Source organism: Halichoerus grypus, chromosome 6 (genome assembly GCF_964656455.1).
Source record: "Halichoerus grypus chromosome 6, mHalGry1.hap1.1, whole genome shotgun sequence".
In the NCBI taxonomy this organism is placed as follows: Eukaryota; Metazoa; Chordata; class Mammalia; order Carnivora; family Phocidae; genus Halichoerus; species Halichoerus grypus.
The window spans coordinates 177311400-177338948 of NC_135717.1; the positions used below are offsets into that span (position 1 = coordinate 177311400).

Sequence of the window (27549 nt, forward strand, 5' to 3'; positions counted from 1 at the left end):
TTTTCCGATCAGCAACTTGGCCTGGGTGCCACCCGTGCTGCGTAAAGAAAGCCCACGAGAGAGGCCACACATGGTTACGAATGATCTGTCCTTTCTGAACCATCCTGGGCATCCTGAGGGTGGGTCCTCCCAACACAGGATGGTTCGTGGTGGTAAAGCCACCACGGCAAGGGAGCTTCCATCACCTGTCCCTGCGGCCGGCACGCGCTGGGGAGCTGGCTGTCCCGGGTGGAGGCGCCTTCCACATGCCCTGGGAACGGTGACGTGCGCCCCGTCCGCAGGCCCACGGTGCAGGTTGGGGGAGGCGCACCGGCAGCCTTGGGTGGGCCAGTGGTGCTGCTGGGGGATCCCCTCGATCATTAGGACAACTGCCCACCGGGTATTCTCGTCCCCAAGGCCTCCTCTGCCTCACTGGGGTTGGTGGGAGACTGCAGGCGGGAGGCACCTGGGCACAGGGTGGAAAGGCTGCCCGCTGAGGGGTCTTAGCCTTGTTACCCCTGCTGCCCAGGCAGGGGCGGAGGCTCAGGGAGGGTGGGGGCCTCCACCAAAGCGGGGGCAGGAAGTGCTGCCACTTGGCTTGGTCTGGCCTGCAGGGGCTGGAAGGGTCAGTGTGGGAGGGGACATCCAGCCGGAAGGAGGGCAAGGGGCCACTTGTCAGCACACGTCAGCATGTTCTGCTTCTGTGCCCGCTCAGGGATGGGCTCTGCTCCGCTGGATCCTAGGCTGCTGGGGTTTCCGTGGAGCTCCTCCCCGCTGCAAGCCCTCCTGCCCCTGGAACCCTGTCCCCTCCCTCCACGCGTCTTGCTCCTGGGCCCGGCTGACGGCTCCTTACACACAGCCCCCATCCCTGCACCTGCCTCCCTCCAGGTGCCTCCAGCGTGGGTGTCGGCCAGGTCGGCCAGGGAGGGCAGGGCAGTGCCTGGTCCTTCTGCAGCCACGGGAGGCCTCCACGGGCCTCTTGCTGATGCGCCAGGGAGGCTTGTCCCCAGGTGCCCTGTCCAAGCTGGACGAACCAGAGGCACTTCCCCTGTGTCCCCTCTGGGACAAATACCCCAGGCCGCCTGGTGCGGAGACGGGGCCAATGGACCCAGAGCACCCCACCCCTGCATGATTTCATGGAGGGCAAGCAGCTGTCCCTGCAGCTATTCTCTGTCCCCCTGGTGCCCAAGGCAGGGAGAGACTGGCCAGGTTAGCATTTCTGGTTCCTCGAAGAGTGCTTTTTTCTAGGACAAATAGCCACTGCCGAAAATGCCCTCCCATGGTCACGACCTCCAGGAAAGGTCAGGGACACCTGTATGTGCTGTCACAGGGTTGAGGGGGGCATTTAGACCAGCAGAGGGCTCTGCCCTGCGTGGGCTGAGAGCCTGGTGCGACTGAGCAGCATCCTCCAGGGACCCAGGTGCGCCGAGGGGCCCCCTCCCCCGAGAGCAAGGAGACCTGGGGAGGGGCGTCGGGCCTACAGGCCCCCCCGGAGGAGGAAACACCCTTGGGAATGAGGAGTGTGGGTTCTCTGGGCCCCAGGCCGGCTCCCTTCATGGTGGGACCCCCTTCAGCAGTGGCGTGCAGGGGGCGTCTCAGCCCGTCAGGCCTCTCCCTCCTTCCCGGATGATGGGGGGCTCCCCTGCTTGCCCCAGTCTCACCTGAGGACCCCAGCACTCCCAGGGTGTCCAGGCCTTTGAGTTGGCTCATGAGTGGAAATCATGGTTTCTTCAACATGACTTTAACCCTTCTCAGCTCATTTCCTGCACATCCTGAAAGATAGCAGAGCAGGAAGGGAGAGCCTTGCAGACCACATGTGAGCTGCGGGCAAGCGCCCTGCCCTCCCTGGGTGTCACCTTCCGGCTCAGGACAGACAGACTGATGGCCTGGATAACCCAGGGCCCCCCTCTCTGAGGGTCACAGCACATGGAGCAGCTGGAGCCTGGTCCCTCTGTACCCCACCCCTCCCCCTCCCCTCACACCCTCTCCCAGCTCTGATCCCTCCCCTCCTGCCCCCTCCCACCCCCTCCCAGCTCAGGTCCACCCCCTCCCACCACCTCCCACCACCTCCCAGCTGGGGCCTGGTCCCTCTGCACCCCGCCCCTCCCCCTCCCCCTCCCCCTCCCACCCTCTCCCAGCTCGGATCCCTCCCCTCCCCTCCCCTCCCCTCCCGCCCCCTCCCGCCCCCTCCCAGCTCAGGTCCACCCCCTCCCACCACCTCCCACCACCTCCCAGCTGGGGCCTGGTCCCTCAGCACCCCGCCGCTCCCCCTCCCCCTCCCCCTCCCGCCCTCTCCCATTTTGGGTCCCACCCCCTCCCAGCTGGGGCCTGGTCCCTCTGCACCCCGCCCCTCCCCCTCCCCCTCCCCCTCCCACCACCTCCCAGCTGGGGCCTGGTCCCTCAGCACCCGCCCCTCCCTCTCCTGCCCCCTCCCAGCTCCAGTCCCACCCCCTTCCACCCCCTCCCAGCTGGGGCCTGGTCCCTCTGCACCCCGCCCCTCCCCTTCTGTCCCCTCCCAGCTTGGGTCCCACCCCCTCCCGCCCCCTCGGAGCTAGGGGCCTGGTCCCTGCACCCCGCCCCTCCCCCTCCCCCTCTCACCACCTCCCAGCTCAGGTCCTACCCTCTCCCACCACCTCCCAGCTAGGGGCCTGGTCCCTCTGCACCCTGCCCTGCCCTCTCCGGCCCCCCGCCCAGGCCCCCCAGGCCCTGGCTTTGCTGCTGCTGTTTGTGGTGAATCCATTTCATCTCCGTGTCCCCAGGACACAGAAATGATCTGAAGGACAAATGAAGCCATTTCAGATTGAAGCCGGAAATGGTTTTCAGGTGCTGGTGTCAGGGTTTGGCGGGTTCTCAGCCAGGGGAGGTGCTGGCCCCGGGGGCAGGCATCCGGCAAGCTCTGCAGACATGTGTGGTCTTCACAGCCTGAACACCCCGAGCGGCGGAGGACAACCCAGCCCCGAGAACGAGCTGCTTGACCGTCCGTCCATAGTGCCCCCAGGACAGGGCCTGGCTCACAGCCCCCTGCGGCCGAGGGCAGACAGCTGTGTGGGAGACCCCGTGGCCCAGGGAGCCTGGCCTCTCCGCCCTGCAGGGGCACTTCTGGTCATCAAGGGGGCGGCTGCCAACAACACTGGGTACCAGGAGTGAGGACGGGTCACGGGCTGGGAGTGTCCCCGGGGTAATGGCCTTGACCTCCATGCTCCACAGGTGGACACAGAGCCCCCTCGTCCAGGACTCCCCCACCGTGACCCTGGTGGCTCCTCTGGGATCCAGGGGCCGGGGGATCCCGAGCTCATCCTGTCTGCCACGGAGGCAGCTGGGCCAGGAGAAGCCAGACCCACCTGGGCGGAGGGTCTCTTGCCTGGGAGTAGGTGGGTGGGGAGGGTGAGAGCCCAAGCCAGGAGGAGCTAACACAGCAATGCCTAGAGGCTCTAAGAGGGGCTCAGCTCACGGAACAGGGCTGGGCTCTTTCTAGCTGAGGGAGGGCTGTCCTCCCTCCTGGCTCCGTGCCTCGTCCAGGCCGTGGCTCTGACCGGCACAGGACGTCATGGAGGGCTGCAGGCTCTGGCGGAGAAGGGGGGCCGCCGGGAGCCTGTCACTGAGGACCTGCCCTGTTTTCCTGGTGCGTCTGCTTGAAGGCTGGCCCGGGCTCTGCTGCAGTCCCCAGCCGGCCCCCGGACACTCCGCTCTGGAGAGCGACGCCGGCGTGCCTTTATTGACCTTTGCGAAGTCATAAAGTGCGGCGTAATTAGCCAGTGTTTACGATGTTGTGCCAGCCCATTCCAGCCCCGCTCGGGACGGGCCCTGGGGCCGCGGCGCGGACCTGCCAGGAGGGGCGACGCCTCATTAGTAGGCACATTACCGGGGATAATTGACTGGGAGCCAGCTGGGCAGCGGTGAGGTGCTCGATAATGGACGTCTCAGGGCAACGTTCGCTGCCTCAAGGAGAACAGTAAAAGCGTCTGCGCCTTCCTTACTGTGTCCCCCCGTAAAATGCCTGCATATTAGCAGAGGGGCAGGGCCATGGGGCCATCCGGAGATCCCGGGCCCTGAACCACTGCCGGATGAATCCAGCGCCGGGGAAGGAAGGAAGCAGAAATGCCGTCCGCTGGGCCTGGACTCTGGGCTCCTTCTGTGTTTCTGCCCGACACCAGCAGCCAGGCCCAAGGAGGACCTGCCGGAGGGAGCCCCGAAACCATGCTCCCTTGTCGACATAATTCGGCGCCTGGGGCCGCCAGCTGGGGCAGGCCGGCCAGGTGCTTGTTCCTGGGGTGGGAGACGTGGGGTCAGAGAGGCGGGGGCAGCCTCTGGAATGCAACCTGGAGTCATGAGCTGTCCTTCAGGAACATTCTGGGGAGGGTCTATGCCCAGTCCCCCTTCCGTGGCCCTCCCCCACCCAGGGAGTACCTGCTGGGCCAGGTCAGAGATCGAATCAGGGGCTCTGGGAGCCTCGGCCATTCCCAAAGGGCAGGGCGAGCCCAGCTGCCCTGAATGAGGTCTGGGGACCAGCTGGGGAGCCCCTGATGACCTCTGGTGTCCTGGCCTTTGTGCCGGCCAGGCTGGGGATGGGGGACAGGCAACGTGAGGCTCCGTGGCAGGGGCTGCCGCCGGCCCCAGTGTGCCGCTCTCGGTCTGTGTCCTCGTTGAGCATTTTATTTTAGGTCAGGGCCCCCTACAGCTCCATTACCGAGTCCTGAGAGGCCTCTCCGGGCCGAGGTCTTGACACAGCAGAGAGTTTGGGCTCCGGAGCAGAGACCTGGGTCGCTGTCCCTTTGGCCTGAGCTGAGCCCCTTTCTGCTTAAAGTCACCCCTTCAGGGTTTTCTGAAGTGCCTGACATGTCACAGGGTTTAGAGTCTGTAATGAAGTCTCCAAGGACAACAGAGGAGCCTGGGTGGTGACTGACGCTCCCAGGTGGGAACGCAGGCTCTCGGCCACACCCCCAGCCCTGGGTGACTGGGGGAACCCGAGCCTGAGTCCTCTCTGAGATGCAGACACACGTTTTGCCTTGCGGGAGCTGTGGGGGTTGCAGGGACCAGCCAGGATCCCGCTCGGCATGGGGCCTGGGACCGTGCATCGAGTTCAAACGGTATTTTCACCGATAATTACTATTTAATGTGAAGCACAGAATCTGAATCCTCTGAGCCCCGGGCCCCGCTGTGTGTACTTAGAGGTCATCTTCCACCGGCAGGCTCAGGGGACTGGAGCCCAGGTGTTTGCTGTGAGCTTCAGCCCCCTCTGGGTGTGGCCCGCCCCGGTCTGTGCAGGCAGCCCGGGTGTCAGGGGCAGGCTCAGCAAGAGGACCAGCGGGGACCGGCTCCATGCTGTGTGCCAGGCTGGGAGGCACTCGGGTCGCGCCCCGTCCCTCAGCAGCCCTTCCTGCCCGGCTCCAGCCCAGGACCCCCACGTGGTCCTCCCCGCACCCCTACCCTCCACCCTTCCCCGGCCTGTACCTTTGAGGCCCTTCTGCCCTGGGTCAGCCAGCCTCACCCATGGTGGCCCGTGTCCGGCAGCCCCTGCACGTCAGGCCCGTGCCCTTGTGGTGACCACACGCCCTGGGTGTGTTTGCCGTGGCCGAGTCGGAGACCCCCGTGGACCTCGTGGTTTCAAACCATGCAAACCTGTTCCCTCACAGTTGGATAGGTCTCACATCCAACAAGGGGGCTCACTGCACCCCAGTCCGAGCGTGGGCAGGCCCGTGCTACCCCGGAGCTGCCCGGGAGAACCTGCTCCTTGTCTTCCCCGAACTGTTCAGCGTGTGGCCCTTGCTCCGTCTCCGAGGGCATCTGTCCTTCCAGCCTCTGTGTCCCACGTCGTCACCCGGTCTTCTCGCTGTGGTTAGATCTCCCCGTGTCTCCCTCTTGCAGGGACTCCGAGGTGACCCGGGCCACCAGATGATCCACACACGAGGTCCCGAGCTTGTTCACATCCGTGCCCTGCAGGTGACACCCCCCTTCTGTGGGGAAGGCCCCCGAGTCACAGGCTCCAGGGTCTGGGATGTGGGCCTCCCTCAGGCTGGGTTCCGTGTCCGCATGAGGCTTGTCTGCAGCTACCCTGTGTGCTGTCAGCCCGCCTTCTCGCCCGCCGCCCCCCACCCACCGGCTCGCCACAGAGGGGGCTTTCCCTCCACCATCCGCTGCCCCCTCCGCACAGCGTCTGGTCTCCATGATGGTGGCCCAGTCCGGAGAGGGAAGGATGTGGGCTTGTCCCACCGGCTCATTTTACAGATGGGGAGACCGAGGCTGCCACCTGCTGTCCGGGCTGTGACGCGGGGCGGGCAGGTGGGGTTCCCCCGAGCTCTGTGGGCGGCTGTGGCCTGAGTCATTCATGCTCTGGAGCCCTGACCCTGGTGCTGGGCGAGCGCTCCCGGCCACAGGGGCCTGGGCACCCGCTGCTCGGAGCTCTGTGCTGGCTTCCTGGCCAGTGTGAGGTTGGCAGCCGTGCTAAGTGGCAACTGCCTGTCGTCACTGCGGAGAGCACACGGCCTCAGGGAGGATGTCCCTGGCAGGGATGAAGTCCGAGGGGTCCCTGGAGGCCTGCGTTGGCTCTGGAGGGTGGGTGCTGGTCTTCAGGCCCACGGTGAACGCCAGAGACCCCAGACGCCGAGCTGTGGCATCCCTGAGCGCAGAGCATTGGGTGGAGGGGCGAGACTCTGCCTGGCTCTGTGCTGCTGAGCAGACAGGTCAGGGAACCGCGGAGGGTGCGGGCTGAGGCAGAGGGAACCCCCCATGGCCAGGTTTGATCCTGAGCCCTGCAGCCATCCCTCCTTTACACGATTTGCAGAGCCTCCTGGGCTGAGCTGTGGGACTCAGAGCTTGAGGAGCTGCGCCCAGCCTGCTGACATCGGGGCGGAGCGCGGCGTGGCCCTCCGCATTCCTGCTGCCTCTGCCTTCTCCCAGCGAGGGCAAGAGCAGGGGACAGGTGGGGTCACCTGGCTCCCCCCAGCGAACGTCCTTCAGACGGGGGGCCTTGGGCAGGAGTGGGGAGGAGCAAATCTGGATCTGAAGGGTGAGCAGGTGCTTTCCGGCAGGTGAAGCAAGTGAGGGAGCAACCAGGGGAGGCAGGCGATGCTGGGCAGCGGGAGGGCCCCGAGGTCGTACGGGGAGGTGGCTCCCCCTTCCCAGCCTTCTCCAGCATAGAGCCCAGACCCACACCACTCCGCCCGCGTTGTCCCTTTCCAGGACCCTCCCCTCCTTAGGTTGGGGGTCATGAACCTTCTAGAAACAGCTGCTTCTCTGTATGCAGGTAGCTGTCTTCCCAGGTGTTGGCTGTAAAGGGTGCATCAGGGCCCCTGGCAGGTTCCCGCATTTCCCTCTTGAGGCCGCCAGCTTGGCCCAGGTGGCAGCTGGCTCTGAAATCCCGTGTCTCCTGGACCAGCGACCGCCTCTGGGCACCGCCCTGTCCCCAGCAGGATCAACGGCTTCCAGTGACAACGGGCAGGCCCCCGACCCCACAAGGTGGTTTCTGCTCGCTCCGACACCGTGGCCTGGCCTGGCTGTCCCCCACCCGTGTCGGCAGGTGCAGGACTGCCCGCCAGTCTCGGTGCGGCCCCGTGAGCCCCAGGCCAGGGACTCCCGAGCAGGGAGGGGCTCGGGCCGGGGCGGCGTGGCAGGGGTCGGGATTTAAGGCTCACTGTGGAGCCAGCTGAGGGAACTTACCTACAGAGGCTTTGATCTCGGCTCTGGAGGCCCTGAAAACCTGCCTCGTGGCAGTAATCACGGCTATTATTCCCCCGCTCTTTATGATGGGCCCTGCACCTGCTCCTCCGCAGATTCCAGAGCCCAGCGCGCAGAGAGCCTGGCCTGAGCAGCACCTGGAAGGGCCTGCCGGCACCGGCGCCTTCCAGCTGAGGCTCCGCTCGGAGCTGGTGTGCAGGGAGGGGGCTCGTCCTTCCCTCCTGGCACAGCCCACCTGCTCCCGGGGATGGAACCTCTCATGTTTCCAAGCTCACAGGTGGCTGAGGGACAGGCCAGGCAGCGGGCTGGGGGCTCTTTGTATTGGCGGTAAGCTGGCAGAAGTTTCTGGAAGGGTGTGCCCCGCCGTGGGTGGGGCCGCCCTCTGCCCCTCTTGGCGCAGCCCACCCGGCTTCTGGGCTGGGGCAGGGGACGTGGCTCGGGTGGGAGGATGGCCGTGGGAGAGAAAGGGCAGCGGGACAGGAGCAGGCTGGGACAAGGTCGGCCCGGTGTGGGAGGTTTTCGTGAGATGGTTGACTTTGCTGGAAAAAGCCGTAGTTGTATTTCGGAGCTGTGTTAGTGGGGACGGCCAGGGGACTCGGGGCTGTATTGCAGAGTAGGGTGAGCCGAGGGCTCCCTTCGGGATGGGGGAAGGAAGCAGCTGTCCGGTTGTGAGCAGCTTCAGGACCACCCACCCACGCAGATGCGTCCTGCCGCCTTTATCCCAAGCTCAGGCCCCTGCCCTTGAGCTTGCCTGTAAGGTAAAGCCAGGGAAGGATCGCTGTGGACCGTCGGGCACCGTGCAAGAACCAGGAAGGAGCCGGCATGCGCGCCAGGCCGCCCCCAGGTCCTGGGAACCACCTGGAACCTGGCCCTCCGCGGTCACGCACGTTCCTGCTTCCCCTCCCTCTTCTGGGCTCGCTGAGCCCGGGGACCAGCTGGGAGTTCAGCGGTGGGGACCCAAGGGCCAGGCGGGGTTGAGGGCCCTCTGACTCCCCTCTGGGCCGATTCAGGGGGCATCTCCAGAGCGCGGGCCGTGGTGGAGGCTTCCCCGCTGGAGGGCCGCACCCCCCACCCCTTTGCAGAGACGGGGGAGCGGTCCTCTCGGAGGACGGCGGCGCACAGCTGATGGTGGTCACGGGAGCCTCTCGGGCTGGCCGGCGGATGGGGTGGCCAGTGGGTCTGTGGGCAGCGGGAACGGACTTGCTTCCCAGCTGCTGCGTGGGAGGGAGCACTGACGTCCACTGGGGGCGAGCCCTGTGTACACACGCGTGTGAACATGTTACACGTGTGCATCTACACTGCAGTGGGCGTGCACGGGAGTCTGCGTCTCGGCCTTGAGCTCACGCCGTGTGGTCTGTGGCCCACACCAGCTCTCACAGTGCTCCCAGGGGCCGCACAGGCGCTGAGGGGCCTGTGGGCCGGCTGGGCCTGCTCTGGGTCCCCGGAGCCCCTGGTTCCTGTGGGGACATTCTGTCATTTGTGCACATGAACCATGGGGGCCAGCCACGCTGTCCGCACGCGCTGGCCTCGGCCGGGGTCGGGGGCACCGCACGCCGTCCGCACGCGCTGGCCTCGGCCGGGGTCGGGGGCACCGCACGCCGTCCGCACGCGCTGGCCTCGGCCGGGGTCGGGGGCACCGCACGCCGTCCGCACGCGCTGGCCTTGGCCCGGGTCGGGGGCACCGCACGCCGTCCGCACGCGCTGGCCTCGGCCCGGGTCGGGGGCACCGCACGCCGTCTGCCACTCGGCACTGGTTGGCTGGAGGAGGCGCTTCTGTAAATCCCGATTTCCCTCACTCTCTTGGTCTCCCCTCCTGCACATGGCGCAGGCCATCCCTGAGCCGAGGGGCTGTGCTTGGTTGTCCGCCTCATGCACTTAACTGGCTCCACCGGGTCGACCTGCGATAGAGAATCTGAGGCCGGGGATCTCAGTGTGCAAGAGCCCTCTTCCCTGCGGGGGACACGCCCCAGGACCCCAGTGGGTGCCCGAAGCTGCGGGGAGGACCCGGCCCCACGTGAAGTCGTGGGCCAGGCGCGGTAGGCGACGGACAGCAAGGACGAGTACTGGAAGAGGACGGTTCCACGCGCACCGTGGCGGAGGTCACGTGACGTCCCCTGTACTGCCCTCCCCATCCTCCCGTGAGGCCAGCCGGTGACCGGTCCCCCTGAGGGAGGCGGCGGAGGGATGTGGGCAGGTGACCCACCGCGGACCTTCCCATGCCGCGGGGAGTGGGAGCATGTTCCCCCCACGCAGGCGGGTCTCATGTGGGGACACCCCCGGGTCCAGGGGCCTCCTGTAGCTCAGATCCTGAGGCTGTAATGCTCCGTCGGATTGTGTAGTTTTTCTGTATATTTTAATCCTCTCACCGACTGTCTCTGTGATCGGGATAAAACCACATGTCGCTTGCTCTGTGCGGGTCCCTCCAGGTCCTTCACGGTGTGAATCGGGAGCGCGTCTCTTCTGTAATGGGAGAGGCAGGTGTGGGGCAGGGACGCCCAGGGCTCTGTCCTCTGCTGTGTCCTGCCCGGTGGGGCCGCACCCCCGGCGCGCCCGCCAGAGTCCGCGGTTTGGGGACAGAACCAGCGTGGGCTCAGGCTGCAGCCGTGGTCGAGCGGCCATCCACACGGTCCTCCATGGGAGGCAGGAGAGGACGCCGTGGCATCTGCGTGGCCAGCCCGCCCGTGTTGTGAGTCAAGCCAGTTGTCCACTTGGGGGTCCTTGTGTCCATGTTGGGCGAGAGGTGCGTGTCGTGGGCTGCTGGGGGAGGGGAGGAAAGGTCGTTGTCCTGAGGATCCGTTTGCAGACTTCCCAGCACATTTGGGCGGCCCCCGTCCCGCACCTTCTCTCTTCCACCTACCTCGACGGCCTTCCCAGGTGATGGAGGCAGGGGCTCCAAGGGGCCGTGCTGGGCGAGGCGGGGCCCGCGGACGTGTGCGGGGCGTGCGTGCACCTGCGTGTCTCCCAGACCCCGGACACGGAGCAGCTCCTGCCAGGCCTCCCCTCCCGCTGCCGCCTTGAAGCCCTGTCCCCTGGCCTCAGGCCGTCCTGCTGCGGGTCTCGTCCTGATGAAAACAGCGACATTAGCGATCCCGACAGCGGCTGTGAGTCAGAGTTAGGACAGCAGAGCCCCTCCACCTCCTTTACCGCAGCGCGGCCTCGCCCTCCCTGAGCACTGCCTTTATCTAGTGCCGCTGTGACGTGTGACGAAGCCTCTGCACCCCTGAAGTGTGGGTGGAGGGCGAGCTCGGCCCCACCTGCCCCCCAGGCCGTGTGCACGGTCCGCCGTCGGGCGCCGGGGGGCGTGCTACCCTCCACCACCAGGGGTTTCTTTAATCACACCTCCTCGTGGTTTTGCTGATGTTTTCTCGTTGACTCGCGCTTGGAGCCAAGCACAAATTCGCGGATTTGGGGACGTGAGCCCCAGGGACGCCTGACCTGGGTGCCTGGGTATGTGGCGCCCCGCTGCGGTGGCGGCTGCAGACCTGTCAGCATCCTGGGAACATGGTTCGTGGGCACCCGTGTCCCGTGTTGAAACTCGCACCCTGGTGGGCAGTGCCAGCGAGCACGACCCTGAGGGGCTGGGCGCTCCACGCTCGCTGGTTTGTCCCCGTGACCCGCTGCGACCGACCGTGACCCGCCGTGACGTGCCGCTCGTTGGCGTCTGCGCGCCCTTACTTGACACAGACCCTGGAGGTCGACTCACAGATCGGGGGCGCCTAGCATCTTCGGGTCTTGGCCTTGAGCCCCATGTCACCCCACGCAGGTTCCGCCTGGGCTGCCATGTTCCTGTCACCGCCGGGTCCCCGGGGCTGCAGAGTCTTTCCTGTCCCCACTGGTCCTTGTGTTTCTGTCTGTCTGCGGCCTGTCCCGAGGGAGGCTTCGCCCCGTGGCCGGGATCCAGCCCAGTGGGGGCCAGCCCAGGGCCGACTCCAGGAGTGTCAGCGTCGAGCTCAGGGTGTGGTGGCTGCATCCCCCGTGTCCGTGACGTTCAGGACGCCAGCGTGGGCGAGGCAGCGCCACGGAGTGCCAGGAGGTGGGATTGGGTGCTGGCCGCTCTGCTCCTGACCCGAGTCTCCGGCTCCAGTCCCTGGCTGGTGGCCCTCCAAGGGCTGGGGACAGCTTAAGGACAGCGTCTGAAGCCCTCTGCAGGCCAGCAAGCCCGTCCTGAGGAGCGAGGGCCCCTGTCTCCCCCCGGCCAATGGAGAGCTTTGGTCCCCCTGGGGCTCCCCGTGGTCGGTCACTGTCATTGGAGCGGCCGCCCCTGGCAGACGCCCTGCAGGAGCAATGGGACCAGGTCAGGCTGGATCTTGGGGCCTGGGATTCTGGACTCCCACAGAAGGAAGGGGCTCCAGTCCCTGGACCAGCGGGTTGCAAGGCCTTGGACCATAAATCTCAATTGAAACGATTTTATGTAGAATGGCGCGGTGAGCCTGAGAAAGAGTTTGGCACAGCTTGTTTTTAAGTCTCATGGTCCTTCCAGGGACTGCGCTCGGGTCTGGGCGGTGGCGGGCCTCCCTTGGGGACCATGCTGGAACTCTTGGGGGGCCGATGTCCTGCCCCCAGCCTGGGCTGCCTCGGGGCGCACGTGAGCGTTGACAGGCCGGGACGTGCTCATGTGGACCCCAGCTCCAGGGGTGGGGGCTCCCGTCCACACCGGCCCGGGGCCCTGGACACCGAGGAGGCCCCCAGGGCCGAGCACACACCTGCGAGTCCTGATCCACAGGTGTGTCCTGCGCCGTCCCTCCGCTGAGTCCCGGGGCCCCAAATCATGGCCCCGGGAGGGTGATGAAACCTCGGGAGCAGTTTCTGTGAAGTCTTCAGGGAGAGGGGAGTGAGGGTGCTCAGCTTGCAGGGCTCTGATGTCCTGGCCGGTGGCTCCCAGACCCATCCCCAGGCCTGTTGATTCGTCCCTGACCGTTGCTGTCCCGGGCTCCAGGGGACAGCCGGGGCTGGCTCGGCCACCAGCAGGGCCCTGAGGCGGGCCGCGGGCGTGAGCGTGTCTGTCCACAGCCTGGCCCTGCAGAGCCCCCCGCACACCCGCACAGACAAGGCTCCCTTAGCAACCCGAGCCGTTCAGCTCAGTAAGCGCCACAGTGGGGGACGCTCCCGAGTAGGAGAACGCAGTGTCTGTGGTTCCTCCCACGGCCACCCCAGGACGCTGACCTGCCCTCCCAGGCACCTGCTCTGGGTCTCATCTCAGTGTGGATGCACATGCAGAGCATGTGGGGGGCCCTTGGCGGCCTTGTCATTCCGAACCCCAGCACCCCTGCTCCGTAGGGTGCAGCCCAGCATTGCGGGCCCTGGGGGTGATGGTGCCAGGCTGACGGCTCCTGGTTACACCCTGCCTGGGTGAGGGGTGCTCTAGGTCGTGCAGAGCCTGCCAGTCCCTGTGCTGGGGCCCCGCGCAGCCATCCCCATACGTGGGGATCTAGGCTCAGGAGCCTCGGTGTGCCCAGGCAGGCATCTCTCACGGCTCGGGGGCTGGTGCTGAAACACTGGCCTTCAGTGGGGAGTCGCGTGGCTGGTTGGCTGCTTAATTAGCAACCGGGGTTCACGGTGTCCAGGAAAGTAGGAGACGGGCCTCTGCTGCCCACTGACGTAGCCGGAGGGGTCTGGAGTCAGGCTGGGCGGCAGTGAGGAAAAGCCCCATGTCCACCGGCAGAGCTTAAAAGAGCGGCTGGGACAGAGGCCTCCCAGCTGCAAATCACAGCGTCGGACGGCCTGTGAGTCCCAGCGTCTTTACCGTGGCCTACGGACCAGCTTAGGTGCGTGGTTCCCCGTGGTCACATCTTCGAGGCTTTATCCACGGGGCTGTTGTCACAGAGGACTGTTCTGTCCATCCCAACATTTTTCCTTTTGTTGCATTTGTTTGTCTACTTACCTGTTTATTTTTACTTCATTCTCTGTGCAGTATGTAATTTTTCATGTAATCAGCTGACGGAAGTCCAAGCGTGCAGCCGAAGTCTTACAGGGAGGTGGCGCTGGGGCACGGCCCGTGGTCGGGTTTTGTTCCGCATGGGGAGGGGTCCCAGCATCTGGGGAGGGGGTGCCCAGGAGACCCCCACTGGGCTCCTGTGCCGTGCCCCCAGCAAACGCCCTGTGATCCGCGGCAGGCTCTGGTCACTGCACACAGCCCATGCGGAGCCCAGGGCTGGGCGTGCCTGGTGCCCACCGCCGATGCCCCCGTGACTCTTGGCTCTCACCCAGACGCAGCACCCCCAGGGGTCGAGGGTGGCCTGGGCAGCTCCTAGCTGGCCGGAGTGGGTGGCTAGTCCTCGTGCTTCGTCCTGCCGACTTGGGTGACCCCTGCTTTGGACGCAGCTCCTGGCTGGGCTGGAGACCTCCAGGTGACACAGGTGAGAGAAAAGCAGGGTGGTCTTGTGCAGTGAGCTGCCCGGAGGACCCGGGGGCCTGCCTGGGGGAGAGCCCTGCAGTGACCGCAGTAGTGTGGATGAGGAAGGACACCAGGACTGAGAAATGCCACCCGGGAGCCCCAGGGTGCTGCCTGTTTGCCCTCAGCAAGGAGGGAGTGGCCCCTCTCCCCACCTGCCCCTTGGGCCCTGTGGCTGGGCGTCATTTCCTCGTTATTCCCTTGTTCTGAGGGGCAGCCCCCCCCCCGCACTGTCCCGTCTCCCTCCTGGCCCCCACGTGACAGACAGGCAGGCTGGGACCCCTGCATCCGGGCATCTGTATGAGGTTGTGCTCTCAGTTAGGGGGAGCCCCTCGGGGCACTGTGCCATCTGCTTCACTCGCATCTGGGTCCCAGGGTCCAACATCACAGACAGCATGCAGTAGGTGCTTACTACCTGCCGAGGGAATGGACGCACGAGGCCGTGAGTGAGTGGGACCTCCGGTGGTTCTCCGGAGTGGGCACGCAGGGAGAGGCCGTGGCTGCGTGGCCAGGGGGCAGCCGGTGTCCCGGCCCGAGGATGGACCGGTGCCGCTCGGCGGAGTGAGGGACGACCTCCCGTCTCCCACGGGGCGAGGTGGCCGGATTTCGTCTGGTCCGTCCTCCGTCCAGAGCTGACAGCATCTTTATCGTCCGAGTCAGCTTTCGGCACTTAGCGGAGACCACGCCGGTATTCCAGGCAGGGGGACGTCCTACGGAAGGCGGGGTTCTGCGTCTGCTGGGATGCGGGCCGCATGGGCCCTCGGCCAGACAGGCGCCCCCGCTGTGATTTAGGAGACGGGAGGGGAGGGGGAGGCCACTTCACTGGTTGACTTGTCCCCTGCAAAGTCAGCGTGTCCCTTCTCTGCGTGCTGCGCTGGCCCAGAGACAGACCAAGGCCTCAGCACCCTGCTGTCGCCAGTCCTGTGCCCACGAACTCTGGGGAGCTGGGGCTGTGTCCACACGGGAAAGCAGGAGAGAGGGGCACATCCGGTAGCCTGTGTGTGCATCTCACGTGCTAAGTGTGCGTGTGTGCGCACCAGCCTGTGTGGGGGAGGGGCAGCCACGGACGGCCCGGCGTGGAGGGTGACAGCCGCGTCCCTGCTGCTCTCAGCCAGCCCTGTGCCGACAGGGAGTTTCTCCCTCACCGCCGTTAACAGACTCGGGGGAGGGTCCTCGCTGCGTCCACCGCCCTCGGGCCAGGTGGGCGCAGAGACCCCGGAGCCAAGCGTGGGTTCGGATCACCGTACTGCGCGCAGTCTGGTTCCTTCCATCAGATGCCCGGCAGCGTGACGTGGCCTTTCATTTCCGGGCGTGGCAGATGGGGCCACGTTTAATTTCCTGCCCGTCCCGGCGGGGCCTCGCACGCCACCGTGGGGCCGTGTACAGTGGAGGCCGCGGGCCCGACCCGGCGCCCGCTCCCTGGGCGCGTTTCCGACGACGTCCTTGAAGGTGTCCGAGACGGGCGCTCTGGGGCGGCGGCCTGCCTCCCCGCGGCCAGCAGGGCGCCTCCGAGGCCGGGGGGCTGGGCGGCTCGTCCCCCAGCCTCACACACTCAGCGCATGCCTGTGCCTCTCTTGCAGGTCAGCTGGCTGCCGGCACGTGTGAGATTGTGACCCTGGACCGGGACAGCAGCCAGCCTCGGAGGACGATCGCCCGGCAGACGGCTCGCTGCGCCTGCAGGAAGGGGCAGATCGCGGGCACCACGAGAGCCCGGCCCGCCTGCGTGGACGGTAAGAGCCCACGGCCAGGGACCCCGTCGAAGGCAGGGGCGGCGAGGTGCCGCCCGACACAGCCCACCCCAGCCCTCCCCCAGCCCGGGACGTCTGCAGAGGCCTCCTGTTCTCCGGGTCAGGCCTGGGGCTGGACAGTCCCCATGGGGTGACTGCTCCCCGGGCAGCATTGGCTTGTCTGCAGCGTGGTGTCCGCAGGGCTGTGGGTGGCGGGGAGCCAGGGTCCCGGGCGGCCTGCGGGACTTCCTGGCCCCTTGCTGCCGCCGTGGGCAGAGGGAGCGGATCCCGGGCCATGCCGTCCGCCGGATGGGCTGTGGCTTGGGACGTGGTGACATCCATCCCCTGTGGCTTCTCGCTGAGGCTGCGTGCAGAAGGTGGGCTCCTCCTGCTTCTGGTCTGGCAGGCGACAGGCACCTGCGGGCTGGCCCCATCCCCCTCGGGCGGGAGGGAGGTGGTGACGGCTTCCCCACGGCCACCGAGGTCAGGCTGTCCGACTGCCGAGATGCGCCGTGCTAACGTCCTTGCGGAAGGAGCTCAGAAAGGCGCCTCGTGTGAGGCGGTACCTTTGGGGATTGTCTTTGAAACAGAATCACAGACGTTCTTGGAAAAGTACAGGGAAGCCCTCGACGCACTGGGGCGCGTGCACTGGTCGAGGAGGCTGCTGTGGGCCGTCCAGCGTGAGACCGGGCCTCCCTCGGTGCACAGCGGGGCCTCCCCACGGGCTGGGAGCACCGCAGGCAGGCGGGGCCCTGCCCAGAGCCCTGTGACCAGAGCAGGTGGCCTTGCAGGGCTCCCGTGGCCAGGCGGACAGCAGCTGTGGGCTCCCTGGGGTGGGGGGCCCCATGCAGGGCTGAGCTGAGGCCTTGGTTCCTCGGGGCCTGCAGGAGGTGTGGTCACAGCCTGGCAAGACGGCAGGGTCCCAGTGGTCAGCGTGCCCTTTGCGCCCCAGCAGCCTCCTCGACCATGGGGCTCTGGGCGCCTCCCCGGTTCAGCTGCCTTTGCTTGGGAGCCCACTTCCTGCTGACCTATGACCCTGAGACACACGCAGCCCTCGGGAAGGTCACCTGAGGAATGACAGCAGGTGCCGAGCAGGGGCTGGGACACCTTCAGGGCTCAGAGCACGTGAGCTTGGAAATTCACTTGCTCTGGTGGTGGGGCTGCTTTGGGAGTGAAGACCCTACCGTCACCGGGGGCAGGTTTCTAACAGGCCAGGCAGGCCCCAGGGTGGCCCCCAAAGTCAGAAAGGCCCCCAGGGAAGGGAAGAGTAGAGCCACAAGGTCACCTTGGGGGATGGAGACTGATTGGCTGATCGGCTTGGGGTCCCCGTGCCCCAGCATCACCGATGAGCCTGTCCTAGGACTCTCTGGGATCGTGGAGGGGCAGTGAGTCTGCTCTGGAGCTCCGGCCCCTCTGGGCCTCTGGCAGGGCAGGGGAGGGAGGAGCTGGCCCGGCGCAGCCACGCCCCGTCCAGATGCCCGGGGCACCTTTGGGGCTGAGCTGGCGGCTCCGCCTGGCCGAGGGGGTCCTGCGGTAGCCAGAGTACCCTGGAGGCCCCGCAGGCTCCCGGCTGACTGCCCCCCCAGGCCCTGCGTCGGCTGCCTTCTGGCCCCCACGCCCTGAAGGGCTCTGTGGGGAAGCGGGGGTCCAGAGGCGGGCGGGAGTGTCTCGAGGATCTGGCGCTCGTCATGGAGACCGGCTTTGTTTTAAGAATGGTCCTCTGTCCTTATTAGAAACGTCTCTCCGTGGGCATCCGGGAGGAGGAGGCGTGTGACTGAGCCCGCAGGGGTGTGGCTGCTGGCTGTGGATTCGGGGCCTCCGTGCTGCCGAGCCTGATTCCAGGGGAGCTCGGGCCGGCCTTCCTGGCTCCCAGCGAGCTGCATTCCTCCCCGCGCGTCCCGCCCCGTCCGGCTCCCCAAACTGGAACAGGCCGCGAGCACACCTCCCTGCTGAGGCCGACTGATTCTGCCCCGGGCCGGGCGAGGGGCGCAGGACCCAGGCGGACGCTCACAGCCGCGTCCCCGCCTCTCTCAGCCCTGCGAGCCTGCGGGGAGAGTTGGGGTCAGAACTGAAAACTAATTGAATCTGGGTCTGCTCATCTGAAACCACATTCTTGCCCCTCTCCCGCGAGCTTTCCCGCGCCTCGGGAGCAGGGTCCCAGGGACCCAAATTAAAACCTGGCTGCTTCCAGGGGACGCCAGACAAATTAGTTGGCTCGTGTTCTGCATGGTGGGCATTTTCCCGGCTGCCGCCTAATTTAATTTTTACTTTTCTATTTTCCTGCTCTGTGTGCATAATAAGTTTCCTCACGTGTGGTGGAGCCGCGAGAGAGAAGACTTGAGCCTTATTGGGTTGGTTGGAACCATGGGAGCCGGGTTTGAACCGGGACGGTTTAGGCTGACCCTACTGTTCGCTCACCGGGGAAGCTTGGACGAGGGGGACACACCTGTGTCTGCGCACCTGTTTGTTCACTTGGTAATTGACTTGCTGCTAATCCATTCATTCCCTCATTCATTCATTCATTCAGATACAGTGTGTGCTCCGGGGGGATTGACTCTGCTGCGGGGTTGGGGCCCAGATTGTGGGGCAGGGACTGTGGGACCCCAGAGCACAGCTGTCTCTTCCTGTCCAGGGCACTGGTGAAGCTACATCTGCAAGGGAGCATTTGAGCAGGGTATTGAGGGATGAAGAGGAGCTCGCTGGGGAAGCGTTCTTTCCTGAAAGGAGGGGACAAGTCCTGGCTGTGTCTTTGAACCCCAGGTGTTTCTGGGTGGATGTCTCCCCAGCCTGTATCTGGCAGTGCTGTGACCCGCTAGACCTGTGTGGGACAGGAGGCTCTGAAACAAACCGCAGTCCTCTCTGCAAGGCCGTGCGTCCTCAACACAAACACGGGCCCTCCAGCTTGCCTCCGGGCTGTCGCTGTCGTGAACACCGCAGTCAGTGCTGTCCGGGCGCGCCGGGCCAAGCTGCCTCCACCCGCAGCGGCGGCTCCGTGCAGCCCCGAGCTCCCCTCGCCCTGTGGGCAGGAACGTGCAGGCCCGGGGCCTCCGCAGGGCTGTCGCGAGGACCGAGGCGCTGGCCCCACACCGCAGCCCTGGCCGGCACGCAGCAGGAAGCCACCGACCCTGTGGTCCTTCTCAGGGAAGCAGCCTCTGTCTTTGTACGGGGAGGCTCTTACTTCCATCGGCTGGCTTCTCATGAAACTCTTGAAAGGAATCAAAGCAAAGAAAGGAGGTGGTGCCCGGCCCCCAGCCATGGGGGGAGAGGAGAGGTGTCCCTGGGAGCCTGGGGTGGGGGGCCATGTCTGAGCTCCACGCAGGCCTGTGGTGAGGGCCGAGGAGCGGGAGGGTGACCGGGGTTGGCACTCTGCCTGGAGAGACTCCGAGGAAGTGACCGGTCCCGTCAGTGCCCGGCCAGCCAGGCTCTCCGACATCCTTGCCGGGCCCCCCTGGCCGAGAAGCCCACCTGTCTTCCAGGGGTGACCTTGCCCTTTATTCCTGAGCGGGGAATACAGCACGTCATGTGCCCTCACGGGAAGTTCAGAACTTGTAATGTGCCCCTCCTTTCCAGGGGAGCCTGGGGTGCCGGGAGTCCCGGGGACGGAGTGGAGGGTCTCGTCTGCAGTCCCCCATGCGCTGGCAGGCTGAGCCCCCATCTTCATCCACAAACGGGACGTCGTCGACTCTGCACGTGAGGTACGACGCGTAGATGCCTTTTCTAAACCCCTACCTGCTTTACCCGACTTAGGGAACCAGCATCCCCCGTACATTCTTGCCAGCAGTGGGGGAGACCCGTGTCCCAGGTGCAGCCTGGGTGCCCTGCCGATGACACGCAGAGCAGGGCAGACGTTGGGGGGTTTGTGTGCAGATGGGTGCTGCAGAGCATGGGGTCCTCCGTCGGGGGGAGGTGAAGGTCCAGAGATAGACCCAGACGAATTCCGTCAGCTGACGGTTGACAGAGGTGCTGGGACCACCTGAAGCCATGTGCACTGCAGCAGGGCTGGACCCCTTCTCCCGCCGTGGACGGAAGCTGACGGGATATAAATCAGAGACGGAAACTATAGAAGTCGTAGAAGAAAACAGGGTGAATCTTCACGACCTGCATTTGGCGAAGGATTCTTAGATCTGACACTAAAAGCACGAGCAACAAGAGAGAGAAGAATGGATAAGGGTTCCATGAGGGATGGAATGGCCCGGCCACATGACAGTGTGACATGGAGCCGGACCGGTTCCCAAAGCAGCTGCACAATTCTGCTTTCCCACCCGCGGCGCATGAGGGTCCTGATTCTCCACGTGCTCCCGGCACTTGGGACGTGCTTCGGAGGACACCATCGGGAAGGTGGAAAGACAGCCCACGAGAGGGGAGAGAGGATTTGCACATAACATGGCCGGGCCGTTCCATCCCTTGTGGAACCCCAGGTGCTCACTGAAGAGCAGGGAAAATGTGTGTCCACACAAACCCTTGCACACGGATGTTCTCAGCCCTGTAAACCTGCTGGACCAAGAGTGGAAACGCCCCAAATGTCCGTCAGTGGATGAGTGACCAAGCACAGTGTCCGTGTAACAGAACACGATTGAACCGTAAAAACGAGCAACCCACGCTACAACGTGGAGGGACCCTGAATCAAAGCTGCCAGACACGAAAGGACAGACACGGTGTGAGTCTGTTGACACGAGTGTCCGGAACAGGCAAATCTGTAGAGCACGAAAGCAGATGAGTGGTTGCGGGGACGCTGGCAGGCGGGCGAGACGGGGAGCGAAAGGCAGCAAGCACCGGGCTGTTTCCAGGTGGTGAGCGTGCTCTCAACTGCCGGTGGGGGCACAGCCCCGAACACACACGAAGGACTACGGGTGACGCACTCCAAGTGGGTGAGTTGTAGGGTGTGTGAGTCACGGTGCGGGGGTGCTCTCAGCCTCCCAGGACGAAGGTGGATTGGCGGGGCCAGCGGGAGGCTCGGGGCCAGCGCTGCCCCATCCACCTTGGTGGCGAGGACAGAGGGGTAGGACGGGGGCCGTCCTGTGGCTGGAGACGGTTGGCCAGGAGAGGCTAGCGTAGACCGCCGTTTCTCAGGCTCTTGGTGGAGAAGGGCTGACGTTTGTGAGACATGGTGAAAATAAATCACTGGAAAACAAGCCTTCAGAAGGCACTCAAGTAGACGTCTGTTTTTGTTAGATTCAGCAGACCCTGGATTACGCTGGATGCGCCTCCATTCAGCACCAGCCTCTCCGGATGCGGGCGGTGGGGGTGTCCAGGCCCACTTGGAGCAGCTCGAGCCTGCACTTGGGGAGCCCTTTGGCTGAGTAGGGGGGGGAGGCCTGGGGGCTCAGGAAAAAAAGCCAAGGGGAAGCACCCTGAGGCCATTTGGATGCTGGTGGAGGGCATGGGGTGTTCCCAGGATGAGGGGGAACTGGAGCTGGCTGGTGGTGCCCAGGATGTAGGTTGTGGGGCCCAGAGGAGGAGGGCAGCTCCCCATTATGAAGACTGCATGGAGCAGGGAGGGCCGGGCCGAGGTCTGGACCTGGGAAGTGGGGCTGGTACCTTGTTTCCCCATCAGGTGGGAGGCTGGGGGGCCAGCAGGGGTCTGATCTGGGAAGGGAGGCAGGGTGTAGACAGGTGGGCGCTTGGCAGGTCCCCCCATCTTCTGTCCTTCTTTCGGGAGGAAGGTGGGGGCTGTGTGCAGAAAGGCCCAGCCCAGGGATGGTAAGCACCTCGGGCCCCTGCGGCAGCCCTGCCGGGGAGAGGGGGTGCATGTGGCCGCTGCCGGCCCCAGCCTGCCGGGCGCACAGGTGGGGTCCGGGATCAGGAACGAACTGGGGCCCTGGCCCCCACTGGCTGCGCCCACAGGGGTACTGGCCTCTTACTGCCGGCCCGTTGCTTCGTGAGTCCAGTGTTACTGGAAGGGAGAGAACCAGTCATTTTCCAGAATCTACTGCCTTTACCTGGATGACCACACAGCGGCTGGCCGTGTGGCCACTTGGTGTTTATGGAAAGAGATCAGAAGATCAGCCTGTTGCCGCGGGGGGCTCTTCTCCTATCCCAGACTCTGCTGGGGTCCCCCACTGCAGAGCCCCAGGAACACCGGGGCCTGGGTGACGGAGAGAGAAGGTGCCGCACTCACACCAGAGGCTGTGTGTCACCAGATGGCAGCCTGGCTGGGGAGGGGGGGAGGTTCCAGGCTTTTCCAGGCCCTGATGGGAGGGGAGAGAGTGCGCTGGGGGCAGCTGAGCAAAGTGGTGTGAACACACCCAGCCAACTGTGACCCACGCTATGACCCCACGCTGTGACCCTAGGCTGTGACCCTGGGCTATGACCCCAGGCTGTGATGTCAGGCTGTGACCCCACACTGTGACCCCAGGCTGTGACCCCGGGCTGTGACCCCAGGCTGTGACCCCGGGCTGTGACCCAGGCTGGGACCCGGGCTTTGATCTCAGGCTATGACCCCACCCTGTGACCCCAGGATGTGACCCAGGCTGTGACCCCCACACTGTGACCCTGGGCTGTGACCCAGGCTGTGACCCCCACGCTGTGACCCAGGCTGTGACCCGGGCTGTGACCTCAGGCTATGACCCCACCCTGTGACCCCAGGATGTGACCCAGGCTGTGACCCCCACATTGTGACCCTGGGCTGTGACCCAGGCTGTGAACCCCACGCTGTGACCCAGGCTGTGACCCGGGCTGTGACCTCAGGCTATGACCCCACCCTGTGACCCCAGGATGTGACCCAGGCTGTGACCCCAAGATGTGACCCGGGCTGTGACCCCCACACTGTGACCCTGGGCTGTGACCCAGGCTGTGACCCCCACGCTGTGACCCAGGCCGTGACCCAGGCTGTGACCCGGGCTGTGACCCTAGGCTGTGACCTGGGCTGTGACCTCAGGCTATGACCCCACCCTGTGACCCCAGGATGTGACCCAGGCTGTGACCCCACGCTTTGACCCCCACGCTGTGACCCAGGCTGTGACCCCAAGCTGTGACTCATGCTGTGACCCTGGGCTGTGACCCCAGGCTGTGACCCAGGCTGTGACCCCGAGCTATGACCGGGCTGTGACCCGGGCTGTGACCCCCACGCTGTGACCCAGGCTGTGACCCGGGCTGTGACCCTAGGCTGTGACCTGGGCTGTGACCTCAGGCTATGACCCCACCCTGTGACCCCAGGATGTGACCCAGGTTGTGACCCCATGCTTTGACCCCCACGCTGTGACCCAGGCTGTGACTCATGCTGTGACCCTGGGCTGTGACCCCAGGCTGTGACCCAGGCTGTGACCCCGAGCTATGACCCGGGCTGTGACCCGGGCTGTGACCCCCACGCTGTGACCCCAGGCTGTGACCCCCACGCTGTGACCCCAGACTGTGACCCAGGCTGTGACCCCCACGCTGTGACCCAGGCTGTGACCCCCACGCTGTGACCCAGGCTGTGACCCTGGACTGTGACCCCAGGCTATGACCCAGGCTGTGACCCAGGCTGTGACCCGAGGCTGTGACTGAGGCTGTGACCCCATCCTGTGACCCCCACGCTGTGACCCAGGCTGTGACCCTGGGCTGTGACCCTGGGTTGTGACCCAGGCTGTGTGAACAAGTCCTGTTCCAGCAGCCGCTGTGTGCTTCCAGGAGGGGTGAGAAGCCGGGCCCAGCCGGGAGCACCCGTGTCTCCCTGAAGCCATGGGGGGAGCGCTGAGGGTGGGGTGCAGAGACAGAGGCATAGATAGGAGGAGGGGGTGTCACAGGGCAGCAGGGACCTGATGGGCCCCGGTGCAGCCTGGCAGCTCGGGGCTTCTCGGGGCTTCTTGGAGTGGCTGAGCACCGCGTCCGGGGAGGTGGCCACACACCCCCGCGGCTGCTCCCTGGGCTGCGCCCGAGATTCCGGGGGCCTCCAGCTGCAGGCCTGAGTGAGAGAGAGGGCGCCCCACATCCACATCCGGCCCTGTCCGGAGCCCCAGCCCCATCCACTGTGAGGACATAGCCTCTGAAGGGGCGGGCGGGATACAGAGTGGACAGCAGGCCTCCGGGCTTTGGGGGGAAAGCTTTTATGTGTTTCCAAACCTAGAAAACCGGCTGTAAGGATTTCAGTATAGTTAGAAACGTGTGTGTGCGTAGCTGGGTGGCCGTGGGGCCTCCGGCAGACCACCGAGGCTCTGTGAGCTGGGGGCGGAGGGGCCGCAGAAGGTGTGAGCCGAGAGGCAGCCCCACCAGGCCTCCTTCACCACGTGAGGACGCCCTCCCTCCTCCCACGGTGTTGCTCGTGTTGTGGGGTTCACCAGAACTGCCCCCGTGGGGTGCTGGGGCAGGCTTGCGGTAACGGGAGAGTGTGTTCAGTGTTCAGGGATCTCGTGAGCTGTTACATACAGCCGGTATTAAAAATTAAGTCACGTTAGTATACCTGAGTAAACTATATTAAAACCAAAGATATCCAGGGGTGCCTGGAGGGCACAGTCGGTTGGGCGTCCGACCCTTGGTTTTGGCTCAGGTCATGATCTTACAGTTGTGAGATCGAGCCCTGCGTCAGGCTCCGTGCTCAGCGGGGAGTCTGCTTGAGACTCTCTCTCCCTCTCCCTTTGTTCCCCCCCCAAAAAAGTAAAATCTTAAAGAAAAAACAAACAAAACAAAGATACCCATTTTGGAACAGTAGAAAAAGAAGAGCAAGCTAAACTCAAATCCGGTAGAAGGCAGACCGTAATAAAGACTAGAATGGAAATACCTAGAATGGGGAATAGAAGCGACAAGGAAAACCAGCTAGACCAGAATTCTTTGAGGTAAGCAAAATTAGCAAACCTTTAGCTCCACTGATGAGAGAGAGAGAGAGAGAGAGAGAGAGGACTGAGATCACTCGGGAATACAGGAGAGGACCGCCCACTTCACAGAAGCACGAAGGGTTAAGAGAAACACCGTGAACAACTGTGTGCCCACACGTCACGTAACTTAGATGAAGCGGGCACGTTCCCAGAAACACACACGGACTCAGGAAAATTGTAAGGAATTAGTGCCAATCCTTCTCAAAGTCTTCCAAAAACACAGATGCAAGAGGACACACTTCTGACTTGCTCTGTGAGGCAAGCGTCCCCCTCACACCAAAAGCATCAGGCAGAGACATCGGGAGGACTGCAGGCCTTCTGGGTGTCGAGGCAGAAGTCCCCAATGTGGCGCTGACCCACGGAACCCACGGGCACACTGGGAGGGCTACAGTCCCTAGCAAGTGGGACTCACCGTGGGGTGTGAGGTTGGTTCCGCATCTGGAAGCCCGTATGGGATGCCGTACCCACGGAAGCAAGAACAAAACCCCCGTGATCCTCTCAGTAGCTGCAGGAAACCCATTTAACGACATCTGACAGCGTACTGGGTAACAACACTCAACAACACTCAACAAACTAGGAAAAAGAGAGCTTTTCACCATAACAAAGAGCATGTAGGAAATGCCCGCACGCGACGTGGTCCTCCGTGGAGGGAGACTGGATGCTTTGGCCCCGATTTCAGGAACAAGCCGTGTGCTCATCACTTCTCTTCGGCACTGTCCTGGAGGCTCTCGCCTGGGCGGCTGGGCAGGAGAAATAAGTAAAAGGCTGACTGGAGGGGGAGAAGTAAAGTTGTCAATTCACAGGTGATGTGATCTTTCGTAAATAAAATCTTAGGAAATCCACACACATGCTTGGAAATAAGAAAGGATTTCAGCAAGGTTGCAGGATACAAGATCAATATACAAAAATCGAATTTCTCTGCAGTGGTGGTGAACAGTCTGAAAATGATCCTAAGAAAACAATTCCATTTACAGTCACCTCAAAGAAACCCAAAATAGTCAAAAATAGACGTAACAAGTGTCAGAGTCATGCTCTGAAAGCTGTAAACCAGAGCTGTGCTGATAATGTGACTTCCCTCATCCTATACATTTTAATCAGCCTCTGAGAACGATCAGCATGTGCGAGAAGACAGATCTTTGAGGAAACGCTCTCCAGGAAGCCGGGCGCTGAGGGGCCCCAGCGTGGGGTGGGAACCCGCGTGCTCTGACTGGGCCCGTTAGCAGGGACGCGCATGGCATTAATTGGGCAAGGGGTGGGGGTTCTGCACTGATGTCCACACACGTCCCCAGGCCACCTCCACCCTGGGCCAGCGTCTCGGCTCAGGGACGTCGCAGCCGCGCCTCGTTGCAGGGTGGTGGGATCCTGCCACCCCACGCTCTGCCCAGGCTGATGGAGGCAGGACCCCTTCTGAGGTGGCTGACTGCTCGGTCGCCTCTGGGAAGGAGGGCGGGAGGGCGCCCTGCTCTGGAGCTGATCGGCGTGGGGGGTGGAGGAAGCAGGAAACACGAGTGCAGACTCGGGCTGCGGCATCCAGGGAGGGCTTCCTGGAGGAGGTGCCACCTGCAGCCGTGGTGGGGGCCGTGGTTGTCAGGAGCAGGTGGGCGTCACCAGGCAGCGCGTCCAGGGAGCTTGCTGGCTGCTGGGTAGCAGGTGCGGTTGTGGGCCGAGTCCGAGAGCCGTGCCAAGGGTCCCCCAGTCTTCCTGCGTGTAGAGGAGGGACACAGCGGCCCTTGCCTCCGGTGCGTGCCCTTGTCCACACGCACACACGCCCCGCACAGCCGCACACCTGTGCTCGGCACCATGGCCTCGGTCCCTCCTGGGCTGTGGGCCAGTGGAGGGGTGCACCCCAACCGCGTGGTCCGCCCCGCCCCGGGTCTGCAGGGACCTGTGGAGGGAGAAGCGTGCACGCAGCCCTACTGGCCGCTTCCAGGCTGAGTCCAAGGGAGGAGGGCACGGGGAAGCTGGTCACCGCGGGTCGCGTCCCTGTCCCTGGCGGGGACCCCGCTCAGGACGGCAGACAGACTCAGGCACTGTTGCAGGCACCAGCATGGGGCCTGGACGGAGGAGGCGCTGAGCTGGGTGGGGCACGGGTGCCCCTTGCCCTGCCCGCCTTCCCTCCCTGCGACCACCCTGTCCGTGCTGTGTGAGGCCTCAGCTGCTTTTGTCTCCCCTGTGGGGCGGCGTCCCTCTCTGGCCGCGTGCGGTGGGGCTCTGCTGAGGGCCGGGACCACCAGCGGTGTCCGCGTCTCCCAGAGCAGGCCCTGCTTTAATGAACACGGAGCCCTCCCTCTGTCTTTGATGTTATTGGAGATTTCGAACTCAATTAAACTGCGTGATGAGAAAAAAAAATCAAAGTCAGGGAGATTCTAGATGAAATAATTTTATTTTGATCTTGGGAGAGGCTTTGATCATGGGATATCGGGGTGATGGGGAGTGTGCCTGTCCCCCCACACCCTGCCGGTTCTGGGGCTCTGTGCACGGATGGAGTAGCAGCCCTGGTCACTCTGGGGCCCCCTGGACGCAGCTTCCCCTCCCCGTGCTCCCCAGGCTGGCACCGGCTTCCAGGGAGGCTGGGGCGGTGGAGGGAGGAGGGGCAGGTCTCTGTGATCAGGCTCCGTAGGCCTGCAGGGCAGGGACTGAATCCTGCGCGCTGGGAGCCCAGATGCTGGCTGGCGGCCTTCTAGAAAATCTCTCCCTGCCCCCAGACAGTAAATCTGGGGCAGCAGGAGTGGACGCGGGGAGAGATCAGCCTGGTGACAGTCGTGATGGGGATGGGCGGCGCGGGAGGCCGAGGTGGTGGCACTCGCTGTGGGGGAAGGGAAGTGCCCGACACAGGCTGGAGGCCGCACGGGATGTGCAGACAGGTGCCTGCAGCGCTCGGCCCCACCCTGGCAGGTGCGAGTGCACCTGTGGATCTGTGTGTGGGTGCCCAGGGGCGGGTGGACAACTCACCTGGGTGGGTGTGAAGGTGAGCAGGTCAGCAGGGAGG

General features: G+C 64.5%; 1 protein-coding gene across 3 annotated transcripts in view; it reads left to right on the top strand.

Moving 5' to 3' along the window:
• Positions 1-27549, top strand: part of TAFA5 (TAFA chemokine like family member 5) — a 195470-nt gene that overhangs the window by 104737 nt on the left and 63184 nt on the right. For all 3 annotated transcript variants that reach the window (XM_036073115.2, XM_078076761.1, XM_036073116.2), the window contains exon 2: positions 15625-15774. In XM_036073115.2, coding sequence (XP_035929008.1) covers positions 15625-15774 — 150 coding nt within the window. The remainder of the gene's footprint in view (positions 1-15624; positions 15775-27549) is intronic.